At 38.2% G+C, this 17,190-nt stretch overlaps 1 protein-coding gene across 8 annotated transcripts in view; it reads left to right on the plus strand.

The window, feature by feature from the left end:
• The window catches only part of USP9X (ubiquitin specific peptidase 9 X-linked), a 152,936-nt gene that overhangs the window by 92,306 nt on the left and 43,440 nt on the right, over nucleotides 1-17,190 (plus strand). For all 8 annotated transcript variants that reach the window (XM_015127219.3, XM_077988006.1, XM_077988005.1 and 5 more), the window contains exons 22-26: nucleotides 6,138-6,268; nucleotides 6,524-6,802; nucleotides 8,627-8,752; nucleotides 10,116-10,241; nucleotides 11,425-11,591. In XM_015127219.3, coding sequence (XP_014982705.1) covers nucleotides 6,138-6,268; nucleotides 6,524-6,802; nucleotides 8,627-8,752; nucleotides 10,116-10,241; nucleotides 11,425-11,591 — 829 coding nt within the window. The remainder of the gene's footprint in view (nucleotides 1-6,137; nucleotides 6,269-6,523; nucleotides 6,803-8,626; nucleotides 8,753-10,115; nucleotides 10,242-11,424; nucleotides 11,592-17,190) is intronic.

Raw genomic sequence — 17,190 nt, forward strand, 5'->3', positions numbered from 1 at the left:
GAATATATATATGTGTGTATGTTTTTACAAAACCATGGGGTCACACGACTTCTTCCCATTCCAGCCTATCAGTTTCATTCTAGTTTTCTCCCTTTCCATATTTGTAATTTTTTTTTTTTTTTTTTTGAGACGGAGTCTTGCTCTGTCACCCAGGCTGGAGTGCAGTGGCACGATCTCGACTCATTGCAACCTCTGCCTCCCGGGTTCAAGGGATTCTCCTGCCTCAGCCTCCCAGTAGCTGGGATTACAGGCCTGAGCCACCGCGCCTGACCAAACTCTCTTTTCTGACAGTGAAACACCTGGCTTCCGTTAGCCTCTCACTTATTTTCCTATTTAATCAGTTATCTCTAGCACCCCTCACCCTTTCTTTGAATGCTGAAGGACTCTGTCTCTGAATGTTGGGTCTCCACCCTAGGGACACTCCTCACTCTGCTTGAGTTGATTCTTTATGCTGAGCTCTACCGCTCGTTGGGCTCCCTCCTCCTCCATGATCTGTAATTCCCAACATAGGACTACCTTTAACACTTGTACATAGTTTAATTAGAGCACTCATAAAATGATAATTAGTATCCTCAGAGATAACTTGGACAGCCCAGGCAGGTACTTCAGTGTGGCTGAAGGCTTCCTCAGGAGATAGTAAAAAGACAAAACCAATACAGAGGAAATGCTGACTTGACATTGCTGAGATACAGTGCAAAAGAGTGGAGCTCTGAGATAGATGGGCTACTGTTAAGATAGGCATGGTGGGAGTAAAACTTGCCAAGGTCCATGAAAGTCTAGTTTAGGATTATATCTCACAAGATGAGCCCTTGATGCAAGTATTCACTTTAAATTTTCCTTTAAAAAGAAATAGGCTTCTGCCTACACATCTGCCAAGCTGAGGGGGCTTTTTGCTTTGCTCATTTTTATTTTTTTGTTGAAGATTAACAGTTTTGCTGTTCTGGCTACTGTTGCCTGGGAGAAATCACGTATGAACAAACTCACCTTCTGCATTATACTGACATCATTATATTTGCCAATTGATTGTGAGCTAATTGGGGTTATAGAAACATGTGCTATAGCATAACAGACTGTAATTATTTCTCTCTAGGCTATTACTGATGGATATTATGTTTTCTTCTTTTTCCAGCATCATCTTTTACTGTCCTTGAGTTGTTTTTTTTTTTTTTTAAACAAAACTAGCTTCAAACTGTTTACAAAGAATACAGATAGCTCCCAAATTCAGTAATTAACAGTTTGCCGTAGTTATGGCATTCTGTGATTTTTTTTTTCTAACATTTGGAGAGCAAGTTGTTGGCCAGGCTGGTCTCAAACGCTTGACCTCAGGTGATCTACTCGCCTCGGCCTCCCAAAGTGCTAGAACATTACAGACATGAACCACAGCACTCGGCCAAGTCATCCTTATTTCATTCTAATTGTGGTAAGGTGATATCTCATTGTGGTTTGGATTTGCATTTCCTTAATGATTTAGTTATGTTGAGTGTGCTTTCGTGTACATGTTGGCCATTTGGATGTCTTCTTTAGAGAAATATCTATTCAAGTCTTTTGCCCATTTTAAAAATCAGATTTTTTGCTTTTTTGCTGTTGAGTTCCTTATATATTCTGGATATTAACCCCTTGTCAGATGCATAGTTTGCAGATATTTTCTCCCATTCTGTAGATTTGTCTTTTTGTGGTCTTGATTATTTCCTTTGTTGGGTAGAAGCTTTTTAGTTTAATGTAATTTCGTTTGTCTGTTTTTGTGTTTGTTGCCTGTGCTTTTGAAGTCTTAGCCAAAAAGTCCTTGCCTGCACTAATGACATGAAACATTTCCCTTGTGTTTTCTTCTAGTGGTTTTATAGTTTCAGGTCTTACATTTAAGTTTTTAACCCCTTTTGAGTTTATTTTTACATACGATGAATAATAGGAGTCTAGTTTCATTTTTCTGCATATGTATATTCAGTTTTCGCAACACCATTTTTATTCAAGAGATTGCCTTTTTCCCCAATGTGTGTTCTTGGCACCTTTGTTGAAAATCAGTTGTTTCTGATTATGTGGATTTGTTTCTGGGTTTTCCATTCTGTTCAATTGATCTGTGTCTATTTTTGTGTCAATACCATGCTATTTTGGTTACTATTGCTCTGTAGTGAATTTTGAAGTCAAGTGGTGTGATGCTTTCAGCTTTGTTCTTTTTACTCAAGATTGCTTCAGCTATTTGGAGTCTTTTGTAGTTCTATATGAATTTTAGGAGTTTTTTTTGTATTTTTTTGTTTTACCTTGCAGATTCAGCTCAAAGGATGTTTTATCTATTTCTGTGAACAATGTAATTGGTATTTTAATAGAGATTGCATTCAATCTATAGATTGTTTTGGGTAATATGGACATTTTAACAATATTTGTTCTTCCAGTCCACGAACATGGAATAGTTTTCCATTTATTTGTGTCCTGTTTTCTGTCTTTCATCAGTTTTTTTGTAGTGATCTTTCTCCTCCTTGCTTAAATTTATTCCTAGGTATCTTGTATTTCTGCAGCTATTGTAAGTGAGATTTCTTTCTTGATTTCTCTTTCAGATAGTTTGCTGTTGGCAAATGGAAACACTACTGAGTTTTGTATATTGATTTTTATATCCTGCAGTTAACTAACACAGGTTCACGCTTGTACCAGTCCAGCTTCCTAGTCGTCTTCCGTTCCATATTTGTATCTCTACAGCAGTGAGAAATCTGTTTCCCCAACTTCCTAAACCTGAGGGAGTTGGAAAGGCTTCTTAATCAGTCTTCAGCCTCTGTCTTTAGGCCTTTGAATCACCTGTGCCTTCCCAAATGTTTGTTGTTTTCATATCTTAGCTTTTCTCAGATTTAGTAGGGCACTAATTTATAGGCACCCTCTTCTCCTTGCCTTCACAACAAGCACTTCTTGATTCAGCTAAACCAACTATCTATCTTCATCTTCACTACACCTTCAATAATTTGTTGACAGCAGTTTAATGTGTTGCTTCCTCTTCTGTTTTTATGTTCTTTTGAGTTTACGTATTTTTATATTCATTAATTCTCATTTTAGTGGGGTTTGGGGATGAAGTACTGATAAATATAGTTCAGTACACCATATTTAGTTGACACATAATTTTTAAAGCTGTCTTTTGCTTTTATTACCTCCATTTTCTAAATTAAACACTTTGCTGGGCTTCTCATCTTGCTTTACAATTATGGGACAGAAGCATTTCACATGAGATTCTTAGCTAACGCTTCTCTCAAAAGATATATTGCATTCTTGTCTGTTACATCGTTTAGAATTTACATAGTTTCATTTGCTAGTATTTCAGTAATAGTCCTTGCATTGCTCTACTGCAGATTCAACCTTCACAACATACTGTAAAAACACAAACCCACCACTGAATCCTTGATCTTGTGATTGGCGCTTAATGCCACCAGATGGCGAGCATGAGCCCTTGTCAGACAGTTAAGGCAAGAAACTTGAAGTGGGTGCTTTTTTCATATTTTATATAATCAAACTAGAGTACCTAAATTTGAAACAGCCAGCTTTTGAAAAAGCTGGTAATGGTTGTATTGCAGCAGAAAATCATAGGCTTTGGACTCAAATGGGCTTGAGTTCCAATCCTGCTTCTAATTGCTACTCTATGGTGTTAAACATAAGTTTCATAGTTTATTAGAGCTTCCTTATCCTTAGAACTGGGATAGTAATATCCTTTTTGTGTAATTGCAGGGATTAGATGAAACAATGTATGGAAAACCCCTAGCCTAGTGACTGGCGCTTGGTATTCAATAAACATTAACCCACTTTCTGTCACTTCCTTTTCTTAGAACTCCTGCTTCCTTTCTTATTCAAGAGTTTATGTGTCTAAAACTTGGTAATACAATCTTTTGTAAAAGTCTGTTGTAAGCTCTTAGCACTGATAAACTCAATTTAAACCGCACAACATCCCTGTAAGGTATAGTTAATGACTAGGAAAAAAGCTAATGATTCTATCTTTCCCCTCCATTTAAAACACATCCAAGAGTGCACAAATACTAAATGATCACCCAAATGTTACACTTCTCTTCATTCTGAATCTTTGCCTGAAGCCAAGTGCCCATGTTGTGATTTGCTGTTAAACTTAAAACTGTTGCAGTACTCTCTATATGTAATACAATCTTTTGTAAAAGTCTGTTGTAAGCTCTTAGCACTGATAAACTCAAACCACACAACATACCTATAAAGAAATTATTGGCCGGGCGCGGTGGCTCAAGCCTGTAATCCCAGCACTTTGGGAGGCCGAGATGGGCGGATTACGAGGTCAGGAGATCGAGACCATCCTGGCGAACACGGTGAAACCCCGTCTCTACTAAAAAATACAAAAAAAAAACTAGCCGGGCGAGGTGGCGGGCGCCTGTAGTCCCAGCTACTCGGGAGGCTGAGGCAGGAGAATGGTCTAAACCCGGGAGGCGGAGCTTGCAGTGAGCTGAGATCCGGCCACTGCACCCCAGCCTGGGCAACAGAGCAAGACTCTGTCTCAAAAAAAAAAAAAAAAAAAAGAAATTATTAATTTTATCTGTATTTTAAAGATGGAGAAACTGAAGCACAGAGAGATTGTTAATTCACTTGGGACACATAGCTTAAATGCCATTTCTCATTTCTTTTTTTTTTTTTTTAAAGAGAGAGGTCCTTACTCTGTGTCCCAGGCTAGAGTGCAGTGGCATGATCCTAGCTCATTGTAACCTCAAACTCCTGGCCTCGAGTGAGGCTCCTGCCTAGGAGTAGCTAGGACTGCAGGTGCATACCACCACACCTGGCTTTTTTTTTTTTTTTTTTTTTTTTTTTAATATGGAGTCTCGCACTATCGCCCAGGCTGCAGTGCAGTGACACAGCCTCTACTTACTGCAGCCTCTGCCTCCTGGATTCAAGTGACTCTCCTGCCTCAGCCTCCCGAGTAGCTGGGATTACAGATGGACGTCACCATGCCTGGCTGATTTTTGTATTTTTAATAGAGACGGGGTTTCATCATGTTGGTCAGACTGGTCTCGAACCCCTGATCTCAGGTGATCTGCTTGCCTCGGCCTCCCAAAGTGCTGGGATTATAGGTGTGAGCCACCGCGCCCAGCCCTATTTTTCTTTTCTTTAAAAGAGGCTTTTACTTTAAAAAAAAAAAAAAAAAAAATCAAGTTTTTTTTTTTTTTTAAATCATAGGGCAATTACCTTAGATCATCAAAATGCTTTCCAAGGTTGATTGTTAATAAAATTGGAGTATTTGGTAGCTAATGCTTAATTGTATTTTGGGATTATCTTACTTTTCTCCCACTTTGTCTTTTCACTGTAATTTAAAATACATTTATGTTTTGGCCGGGAGCAGTGGCTCACGCCTGTAATCCCAGCACTTTGGGAGGCCGAGGCGGGCGGATCACGAGGTCAGGAGATCGAGACCATCCTGGCTAACACAGTGAAACCCCGTCTCTACTAAAAATACAAAAAACTAGCCAGGTGTGGTGGCGGGCGCCTGTAGTCCCAGCTACTTGGGAGGCTGAGGTAGAAGAATGGTGTGAACCCGGGAGGCAGAGCTTGCAGTGAGCTGAGATGGCGCCACTGCACTCCAACCTGGGTGACAGAGCGAGACTCCATCTCAAAAAAAAAATTATGTTTTAATATTATGACAAAAGGACAAAAGCTCTGCTTATTTTGAGGTGAATGAACATAGGCACTTATCCTTTTTTAGTGTTTACTCTTTAGGGTTCATTTTCTTGGGTACCACTACATTTCTTTCAGTGAAGTAAGCCAGTTATATTGTCAGGGAACAAACAATAAAGAGGTTGGAGGGAAGAGTTTATAATTTTTTTTCTTGTTATTTTCAGTCAGAACTACTTCCTTTTGAAATGTATTTTTTTCCATCTCTAGTGGCTGAGCGGAGGGTATCTTGATTTGAGGTCCCTGAGTAGCAGATGGTTTGTGTTGAGAGTAACTGATTAAAGAGCCCTGGTTTGTTTTTTTTGTTTTTTTTTTTTTGTTTTTTTTTTAATCATTCCAGGTCTTGTCATGTCTTAGGAAGTTTGAGCCTGTAGCCCAACTGAGTGGATTGTTATTCCATATTAATATGGTCTTTGAGATATCAAAAGTTAAATATGTATGAACACATGAATTACGTTTTCACGCTTTCTCTTTTTTTCCTCCAGATAGCACAACGATAGAAAAATTAAGAGCTATTTGTTTAGACCATGCCAAACTTGGGGAAAGCAGCCTTAGTCCATCTCTTGACTCGCTTTTCTTTGGTCCTTCAGCCTCACAAGTGCTATATCTAACAGAGGTTGGTTTTTTTGTTGTTGTTGTTTTGTTTTAATTTATTCTGTGTTCTTTAAATTTGACCTTTCATATGGTAAGGTGAATGATTTGGGTAAAATTGTAATGAAATAGTTTTGAAATGAAATATTAATTTGAAATAAATAATAGTGAGATGGTCAAGAATTTCTTGGCAGTGACAATAGTACAAATAGAAGTTTGTTTGTTTGTTTGTTTTTAATCTTTTAATACAGCCCTCTCCCCCTCTTCTCTATTTTTCCAGGTAGTCTATGCCTTGTTAATGCCTGCTGGTGCACCTCTGGCTGATGATTCCTCTGATTTTCAGTTTCACTTCTTGAAAAGTGGTGGCCTACCCCTTGTACTGAGTATGCTAACCAGAAATAACTTCCTACCAAATGCAGATATGGAGACTCGAAGGGGTGCCTACCTCAATGCTCTTAAAATAGCCAAGCTTTTGCTAACTGCCATTGGCTATGGTCACGTTCGAGCTGTGGCAGAAGCTTGTCAGCCAGGTGTAGAAGGTGTGAATCCCATGACACCGGTAATACAGACTTTTAAAAAATCTTTTTATAATAGTAGATAGCAGTTTTTAAAGTAAAACTAATTAGTGTTTTAAATGTAGAGTTCAAGATTGACTCAGTGTTCAAAGTACCTTATTTCAGAGGTTTTCTTTATGATGTTTGTATTAAAAGTGCAAATACTTTTCGCTGACTGCTAATAATATGAGGGTAGTTTCTCCCTGCCCACTTAAATCTCTCTTGACTTTCAATTATTTTAAACCTAACAAAAACTCCATGTGAATCTCTTATTAACTTGTGCCTGGCAGATATATAAAGACACAGATTGTAATAAGAGATGTAATTGGTTTATCTAGTTGCTTGTTTCCCTTCCCACCTTGGGCTTAAACCCAAGTTCTGAGCTTATTCTGACTCTGTTTCTGCCTTGGTGGCATTCTTGATCTATGTCACAAAAAATTCTCAAGACATACCGGAATTTGATACTTATTTATAAGAGATCAAACTATGCTTTTAATTCTAAGTAAAATTTCATAAACATCATAAATGATTGTTTTACTAAGTTACTGATAGAAGGTAAAAACTTCAGGGATAAAGATTTTCTTCTTTAGAAATGGCTTAGGTTTCAATTGGGGAGATCAGAATGTTGATAATTATGGTAATATCACATATAGTTGTTTTAGCTGTGATAGTATTGTGGTTATGTTTAAAAGGAAGAGCCCCCTATATTTTTGAAGTGATTGCTGAGATACTTCCAGGTGAAATTATATGATATCCAGGATTTGCTTAAAAATAATCCTGGGGTGGAGAAGTGATGGAAAGCAAGGGAAGATAGATTAAATAGTTTGGTCCACTGGTGATAATTCCTGAAGCTAAATAATATGTACATGGGAGTTAATTATACTACTTTGAACAATTTGGTGTGTGTTATGAATTTTCTGTAAAAAAATGGCTCAAATTTTATATTGTTTTGTATCACAGGTCCCATCTTTGTTAGGATTTTTTTTTTTAAGTAGTTTTTATTAGGTAAGTAAAAAGGCAGCTTCTTGTTAGGATAAAAACAGATTTTTGTCATGATCCCTGACACAGATGCTCAATGAAGTACGCAGAAAACAATTATATGTATCCACTTTCACCTTTCTTCAATATTTATTCAGAATATGTGCCACTATGGATACAGAGGTACATAATAACCTCTAATCTCAATGAGCTCACAGTAGGGAGTCCAATGCAAAATTAGTCATATAGAAATATCTTAAAATAATATTGTAGAAATATTTACAGTATATACATAGGAGGGGAGTTGCAACTTGAAGGCAGTTAGAATTACCTCGCTAACAATTACTTAATGAAATCTGTCACTGATTTAACAACTTGATTATACTGTTAAGTAAAAACTAGGGTACCTTTTGTACATTAGTCCTCTTACTGCTTTTTCAGTATTCCTTAATTTTTCTTTTTTTCAAAGCAAAACGTGATAGTAATGGGGAATACAAGCAGGGTCTACCCAAGGCATGTACATAAAAGACATACAATACTTTACTGAGTCTCTAGAAGGAACTAGGCTATTTAGTTATCATTATCCCCTGCAAGTTAAGCTGAGCCCAGATTTAGAGACACGAGTTGATTGCTCTAGAATGAGGATTTGCAGACACATGCCACTACAGTGCGCAAGAAAGAGAGGAAGCCCACTTTGTTGGCAGTGCTTTTCGTGTAGGTTGCCACAGGTTCTATAATGTGTATATGCAAGGCAGTCGTTCTGAGGGAGTGGGTGATGAATGAAGAGCAAATGGTTAGGTCTGGTTATGTACAAATTATTTACTCCAAATAAAATGGTTAACTTTTTTCAGATCAACCAAGTTACCCATGATCAAGCAGTGGTGCTACAAAGTGCCCTTCAGAGCATTCCTAATCCATCATCCGAGTGCATGCTTAGAAATGTGTCAGTTCGTCTTGCTCAGCAGATATCTGATGAGGTTAGTTTTATCAAGACTTCTGTCACAATTTTAACTTTCCTAGGCCCACTTATTTTAATCACTGTCTCATCCTTTAGATAATGTTCCCTTAGTATCAGTTTTGTCTACTATTAATATTAGTACTTTCTATTTTTAATCAACTATATGTATAATAAACAGCATCCTTTTAAAGTGTACAGATTGGGTGATTTTTTATTTATTTATTTATTTATTTTTTGAGACAGAGTCTCACTCTGTTGCCCAGGCTGGAGTACAGTGGTGCCATCTTGGCTCACTGCAACCTCAGCCTCCAGAGTAGCTGGGATTACAGGTGCCCCCCCGACCATGCCCAGCTATTTTTGTATTTTTAGTAGAGATGGGGGGTTTCACGATGTTGGCCAGGCTGGTCTCGAACTCCTGACCTCAGGTGATCCGCCTGTCTCAGCCTCCCAGAGTGCTGGGATTGCAGGCATGAGCCACCGTGCCCGGCCCAGATTCAGTGAATTTTGGCATATATGTGTGAAAATACTGCTGCGGTCAAAACCAAGTATTTTCATCACTCTTTATGCCCTTTTGCAGTTTATTCTTTCCCCAGGTAACCACTGCTCTTTTTGTCCCTAGAGAGTGTTTTTTGTCTTCTGGAGTTTTATATAGATGGATTATACTATGTGTTCTTTTGTGTTGGGCTTCTTTCACTAAGAATAATGACTGAGAATTACCTATGTTGTGTGGATCAGTAGTTCATTCCTTTTTATTGCTAACTAGTACCCATATGAATATTCCACATTTTGTTTATCCATATTACTTGGTGAAGGAGAGTTGGATCGTTTTCCCTCCTTGGCTGTGAATAAAGCTGATGTGAACATTGTGTACAAGTGTTTGTATAGACATAAGTTTTCATTTTTCTTGGATAAGAAACTACAAGTGGAAAGATTGTCATCTTTGTAGTATTAAAATATAATAGTAAAGAGCTAGATAACTTGGGAAGCATACTTTGCTGTATTGCTGTTTAAAGGCTGGAGGTGGGGAATAAGCCAGGTGTAGTGACAGATGCCTGGAGTTCCACCTACTTGGGAGCCTGAGGTAGGAGGATCTCTTGAGCCCAGGAGTTCAAGTTTGTAGTGAGCTGTGATCACACCACTCTACTCTAGACTGGGTGACAGAGCCAGAGGGCTCCCCCCTAACCTTTTTTGTTTTCTTTTTTTCTTTTTTTTCTTTTCTTTTTTTTTTTTTTTTTTTTAAAGACAGAGGCAACTTGGGAATTTAAAGACAATGGTACTACACAGTAATTCCTGTTTCCTTTACAAGGTGAAACATTTTTGTTTTTCTAAACATAATTTCACTCTCATTCTATCAACAGTTCTATTTACTCATTATCTTGCAGGCTTCAAGATATATGCCTGATATTTGTGTAATTAGAGCTATACAAAAAATTATCTGGGCATCAGGATGTGGGTCGCTACAGCTAGTATTTAGCCCAAATGAAGAAATCACTAAAATTTATGAGAAGGTAAGAATTATCACAGAACTGTATTCCTTGTAAGCAAATGTTTCTTAATTGTGCATGTGGTTTGATTTTTATTAGGTTTGCTATTTTTAAAAATTCAATCACTTGCATCTTAATGGTTGAAAATTAACTGATAGCTATATTGAGAATATGGTAAAATTTTACTTTGAAAATGAAGTACTTAAGAATCCTGCTATGGGGCTGCTTTTTAAATGAAATTGCCTTTTTCTGCTTCTTGTGGGGGTCAGATATAATTATCTCATACTAAATTTGCTTTATCCCGTTTTCCTTTTTCTTTTATCATCTTTCTGTCCTGCGTAAATTTTGGTTTGTCAGTTATGGTATGGCATTTAAGTGTTTTTTTTTTTTTTAATTTATTCTCTTGAAGCAGTCAAAAATAAGACTGTTAGCCAATTAGGTATCATTCCTGACCTTCTATTAGATTAAGCAAATTATCTACAGAAGAGAAAATGTGGTTGGCTTTTTCATTTATCATGTATACCTGCTCCTGATGCTACATATTTAGAAGGAAAAATTGAGTTACAGGAACTTCCCTGGCTTGGTAGAGCTTCCTTTACATGGCCAACATAACCCTGATTCGCCTAGGATATATGTTGATGTTCCATAGTATTTGTCTGGCACAGCCCTAGGTATTCATTCAGTATATTAACTGAATACTTATTCTGTTTCAGGCATGTACTGTAGTTACTACTTTTGGATTAATAAAGTCAGATTAGAATTCATTAGGCACCTCCCCAAGCATATTTTAGGTTGTAAGTCTTTGATACCCTTCCTGAATAGTCAAAGACAATTGATTTTGAATAAAATGGCACAATAGGCAAGCAACATAATGGAACTAGTCAAAAGTACCTAAGTGCTATTGTGGTTCTTGAGAAAGGATTGGTTGTTGGTTCAGAAGTAAACAACTCAGAAAGTCTCAAAAAAAAATAGGTAGTGTGCTCCTCCAACCCTCCTTGAGACATAGGAAAATAATGGAATTAGACTTTATTTTCTATTATAGTCATTTCCGGACTATTCTAAAGGGGCCTCAAGAGTTACATGCAGCCTTGGAGAGGCTGAGGCCAGGTGGTTTAAGTGAGTAGGTGAGTTTTAAGCACTAAATAGAAGTCGTATAAGATTTTTCTTAACCTCTTTGGGTAATTTGTTCTTGATTATAATTTTACAGACCAATGCAGGCAATGAGCCGGACTTGGAAGACGAACAGGTTTGCTGTGAAGCATTGGAAGTGATGACCTTATGTTTTGCCTTGATTCCAACAGCCTTAGATGCTCTTAGTAAAGAAAAGGCTTGGCAGACATTCATCATTGACTTACTATTGCACTGTCACAGCAAGTATGTGTCTTTTATAATTGTAAGAAACTTACTTTTGTAAATGGAGTGAATTAATTTAGGCTGGTAAAATGTGTCCCAAAAATTAAATATTTATTGTCTCTATAGCATATTGGTATTGAGGAAAATAGTGTTTTGTTTAACCTAAATTTGTTTGGTTTTAGTCTCTGCAAATGCCAATATTAATTGTCAAAGCATGATTTTTTTCTAATTCTAGAATTTAGTTTTACCTAGAAGGTATATAGGTTAGCCTGTTTCTAAAAATCTAGTTGGCAAGATTTAAATCATATAGGATATTAGCCTCCTATCTTAGATTCCTAGATGCCAGGTTTTTTTAAAGCCAAATAGAATTTGATATGAAATTTGTAAGACAGGGTCATTGTAAGAACTTTTGCAGTTTATACTGAGAATAAAGATAAGTTATGAAGCTCATGTTTCCATTTCAAGAGCGTTTAATCAGTGGCAGTAATTTTGTTTTGGGCTTCTTTTTTGTGCAAGTCAGTCAGATTTATAGAAAATGTTGGTTTCCATCCTCATGTATCAGTCTGATCCTGACCTTCGTATATGGTAACTTTATAAACTTGAGCTCTAATAGTGTCACCATTATATGTAATTAATCTGTTTTATCTATATTTTGTGAAAAGACACAAAATGTTTACTTTCATCGTTCGGTCACATGCCATTCAATAATGACAAAATTCATTGATGAAAGGTTAATGTAAAGTCACAATAAGCCATTTGTTGAAATGAAGCATAGTGATAAGTAAAGTTTTAAAAATGTACATACTGTGGGGGATAGGGTTCAACTTGCCCACTCAAGAGGATGTAGAGTCTGAAGTGGGAATGTCACTTTAGAGTCTAAAGTGATTTAGTGGATTTAAAGTATGAATGTCACTTACTTTAAGAAGTTCCTTGGTGTAAGTTCTTTGAAGACATCCAGTTCAACCTATTCAGAAACTCTTTTAACAGGATTCCCCACAAATCAGATTGGGCGTGCTATCTCCTTGAGAAGACAATTCTGCACATTGGAAAAGATAAATAGGTTTAGTAAGTCTAGTTCCATTTAGTGATACATACATGTGGGAATGGTGAGGATAGGAAAGATGATTAGCCAACAGTTTTAATGATGTCAAACCTAGAGGGTAGCAAGTTTCTTATTCTATGTTGATTTTTTTTTTTAATATTTAAATTAGGAACTTATTTCACCTCTTAGTCTAGTAACCGTTAAGGAACTTGGTTTAACAGGGTTTTTTGCCCTCTACCCTTTATGAAAATTACCCTTATATAAGTCAGAACCATTTTGCCTCTCTCTTCCCTGAAACTTGCATGCAGTGTGGTAAAGTACTGTAGAAAGCATGTTATCTCATTATGTCACCGTATTGTCTGCAATAATAAAGAGGGTGTTCTAAGTTAGGATTTTTTTGAGTTTTAAGTACCTGATTTTTATAAATATCTGAATACCTATGTAGGTTCAAAATCCATTATTTCCCGTTTGTAAGAATTTGTCAGCAAGTCCAACTTGGATATTAATCATTGGCATTAATATTCTAAAATCTGAATCCCCAGGCCAGGCGCGGTGGCTCACACCTGTAATCCCTGCACTTTGGGAGGCTGAGGCAGGTCAGGAGTTCTAGACCAACGTGGCCAACATGGTGAAACACCGACTCTACTAAAAATAAAAAAATTAGTTGGGCTTTGTGGTGGGCACCTGTAATCCCAGCTACTTGGGAGCCTGAGGCAGGAGAATCGGTTGAACCTGGAAGGCGGAGGTTGCAGTGAGCCGAGATCACGCCATTGTACTCCAGCCTGGACAATAAGAGTGAAACTCCGTGTCAAAAAAAAAAAAAAAAATCTGAATCCCCAAATACATACTGGCCCCAGGGGTTTCAGATAAGGGATTGTGAGCTGTGTACAAGTCTGCCCCTCAGATAGAGTTTATAATCCTACAGTAACATTTAAGCATAGTTACTTACAAGGTACTTCTCACTTAATCCCTATAGCAACTCAGAAGTAGACTTTGCTGATGGAGAGGCACAAGGACTGTAGAAATTAAATGACTGACAAGGACATAATCATCACTAAATGCTAAAACTAAGACTGAAGGTTTTCTACCTCTTGAGTTCTGACATTTCTGCCACACAAATTGGGCTCTGGGTGTAATTATAATCCACCAGCAAATATGTGAATCCCTGTGTATGTGCTTGGCCATTAAAACCAAAGTCAAATAAGGCAGTTCTTGCATTCAAGCAACTTTGAGACAGAAATTGGTGCCATGAAAGGTAAAATACTTTGAGAATCGGAAAGGGAATATCTTACTTTCTACCTGGAAGGAGCAAAAGTGAAGGTTTTGTGCTGGATGTAGCATGTGAGCTCGTGTTTGGGTAGGATTTATATGTGCATCAAAGTAGAAGATGGTCATTGCCAATGTACTCTCTCTCTCTCCCCCCGCCCCCCTCTTCTCCCAGTTATGTGGCTTTTATTTCATGTGTCTTTGGACTCCATACACTTTCCTCCTCATGGTCTACCCTCATCTAAGCAGTCTGTACCTATTGCCTGGACAATCATAGTATCCTTGATCTTCCCACCTGTAGTGTTGTACTCTTCTAATCTGTTCACTACACAGCAAACAGAGTGCTCTCTAGAAAATATGATCATGTTGCTTTCCTGCTTAAAATCTTTCCATGTCTTCCCATTATCTTTGAATTAAGTTCAGACTTTTAAATTTGGCTTATAAGCACTCCATAATTTGGTCCCTGCTTCTACTTTCTCAGAAGTTTCAACTTAAATGCCACATATTCTAGAAACTTTTCCTTATCCCTAAACTAGGAAAGGTTTCCTAGACCTCTGTTCCTATTAGATGGTCTGCTTCCACATCATGACACTGACTTTATTTTATTATAATTAGTTGCAATGGATTTAAATTCTTTTAGATAAATGATATTCTTTTCTGCTGTTTCCACAGCCTGTTGTTTTATTCCCTGCCTAGTTAACTCACTTATGTTACCTCTCTGATCCGTGAAAGCATTTGACTTAGCCATTCCTGGGATAGTGCTTTCAGAGCAGAGCTGAGTAGTTGGTTTAATGTTTAGAAAAGGAATCAAGGATAATACTGTAAAGAAGGTTAGTGGGAGTCAGTTTGACAGAAGGCCTGTGGTGCTAAGGTCTAAGCAGCATTTGATTTTAATGTGGTGTAGGCAGTCTCATGTGTATGTTTGGTAAATATTGATCAAATACCTGTTGTATACAAGACACTACCTACTGTGGATATGGCAAAACGGACAAAATCTTAGCCTTCTAGGAGCTTACATGCCAAAAGGGATGGGAGAAGAGAAGACATACGAGAAGTATATCAGATAGGAATAAGTGCTATGGGAGTGACATGTAAAGCAGGAAAAGGGGCTGTGTAGTACGGGGCATGAGTGGAGTTCAGTTTTTTATAGGGTGGTTGAAGAAGACTTCACAAAGGTGATAGCTTTGTTTAGAGGTCACCTTTTATCACTACCTTTCAGAGCAAAGTAATAATCCATGTGGCTCATGGGGAAAGTGTATTTTAAGCAGAAAAAAAAACATATATATGTCCAGCCATGTCAAGAACATGCCTGACATGTGAAAGAACAGCAGGGAAACTGGAGTGGATGGAACAGAGGCGGTAGGGGATGGGGGGTAAAGTCAGAGAGGATAACAAACACCCAATGAGGGTTTTTATAGGTCATCGTGAAGACATTGACTTTGATCCTAAGTGAGATGGGACTCTTTCAGAGGGTTTTAAGCAGATAAATGATGTGCTCCGCCTTAACTTTGTAAGTTTATTCTGGTTAAGAATAGTATGTAGGATAGCAGGAAAAGCAAGCTATTTTATGAATTCAAATGAAAGATGACAGTGGGCTGCGTGCAGTGGTTCATGGTTGTAATCCCAGCACTTTGGGAGGCCAAGACAGGAGAATCACTTGAGACCAGAAGTTCGAGACCAGCCTGAGCAACATAGTGGGACCTGTCTCTAAAGAAAATAGAAAAAATAAGCCGGGCATGGTGCACATGCATGTAGTCCCAACTACTCAGGAGGCTAAGGTGGGCAGATCACCTGAGCCCAGGGAGGACGAGGCTACTGTGAGCCGTGATCGTGCCACTGCACTCTAGCCTGGGTGACAGAGCGAGACCCAGTCTCAAAAAAATAATTTTTTTTTTAGCTGGATGTGGTAGCATGCACATTTAGTCCTAACTACTCAGGAGGCTGAGGTGGGAAGATTGCTTGAACCCAAGAGTTTGAGGTTACAGTGAGCTAGGATCATGCCACTAAACTCCAGCCTGCGTGACAGAGGGAAACCCTGTCTAAAATAAAAGGGACTGACTATCGTGAAGATAGAGGCAACAGGATTAGTTGACAGAAATATATTTCTTTTGAAGCACTGTAGAAGTCTGCATTTGCTCAGGAAAGTTTTATCAGGAATTGATAAGCATCAACTTTTTATTGCCCCCCTCGCCCCCACATTTGGGCTGCATACCTAGCTTGTTGAAAAATTAGTAAACCAAAGCAGTGGGAATAACATATACCTTTGAAAATCTGATTAAGTTATGGGCTTGTTCCCAGAAAACTAGATATGCCTAACTTTGGTTTACTTGGGTCCCCCCCAAACTCTACCTCCAAAAATTTTAGGGGCTTCTGAATCCCTCTGATTTATAGGCCTATGGACTGTTTTCAGAAACCTAAGATACCCTCTAGGGAGGGAAGTTAGTACACAGAATGTATGCTGTCAGGTCCTTTACACTTGTACTTTAAATTAGGTTCTAAGGGCTGGGCTCAGAGGCTCACGCCTGTAATCCCAGCACTTTGGGAGCCCGAGGCGAGCGGATCACCTGAGGTCGGGAGTTCGAGACCAGCCTGACCAACATGGAAAAACCCCGTCTCTACTAAAAATACAAAATTAGCCAGGTGTGGTGGCATATACCTATAATCCCAGCTACTCAGGAGGCTGAGGCAGAGAATCGCTTGAACCTCGGAGGCGGAGGTTGCAATGAGCTGAGATGGTGCCATTGCACTCCAGCCTGGGCAACAAGAGCGAAACTCTGTCTCAAAAAATAAATAAATAAATAAAAATAGGTTCTGAGTTACCTAGTAACTAGCACAAAGACAGAAATGTAGTTATCCATGAAATGCAGTTTGTGATGTCTGTAAGGTATTCACAAATGCTTAGCAGGTACTTGTTGAGCATCTTCCATGTGTCATACGTTGTTCTAGGTGCCAGGACCTCTGGCATCAAGAAAGCCCCTACCCTGAAAGAGCTTGCTTTGTAATGGAGATAGACTACACATTTGATAACTGGTTCTTGAGCTCCCCCTATATGCCAGATACTATTCTAGGTTCCAGAGGCACAATGTTAACTAAATAGATGATGTCTCTGCCCTCTTGGAGCATTTTATTCTAGTAAGATCTATATAGTACATAACGCAGTTTTTAAAACAGATAGATCCGTGATTCCCAGATCTGAGAATCGTGAGACAAGTTTTTCCCAAGGGTCATCAGAGAGAAAATATGGTATTGTGGTTCTCAATCTTTTTTTTTTTTTTTTTTTTTTTTTGAGATGGAGTCTCGCTCTGTCACCAG

Source organism: Macaca mulatta, chromosome X (assembly GCF_049350105.2).
Source record: "Macaca mulatta isolate MMU2019108-1 chromosome X, T2T-MMU8v2.0, whole genome shotgun sequence".
Classification (NCBI taxonomy): Eukaryota; Metazoa; Chordata; class Mammalia; order Primates; family Cercopithecidae; genus Macaca; species Macaca mulatta.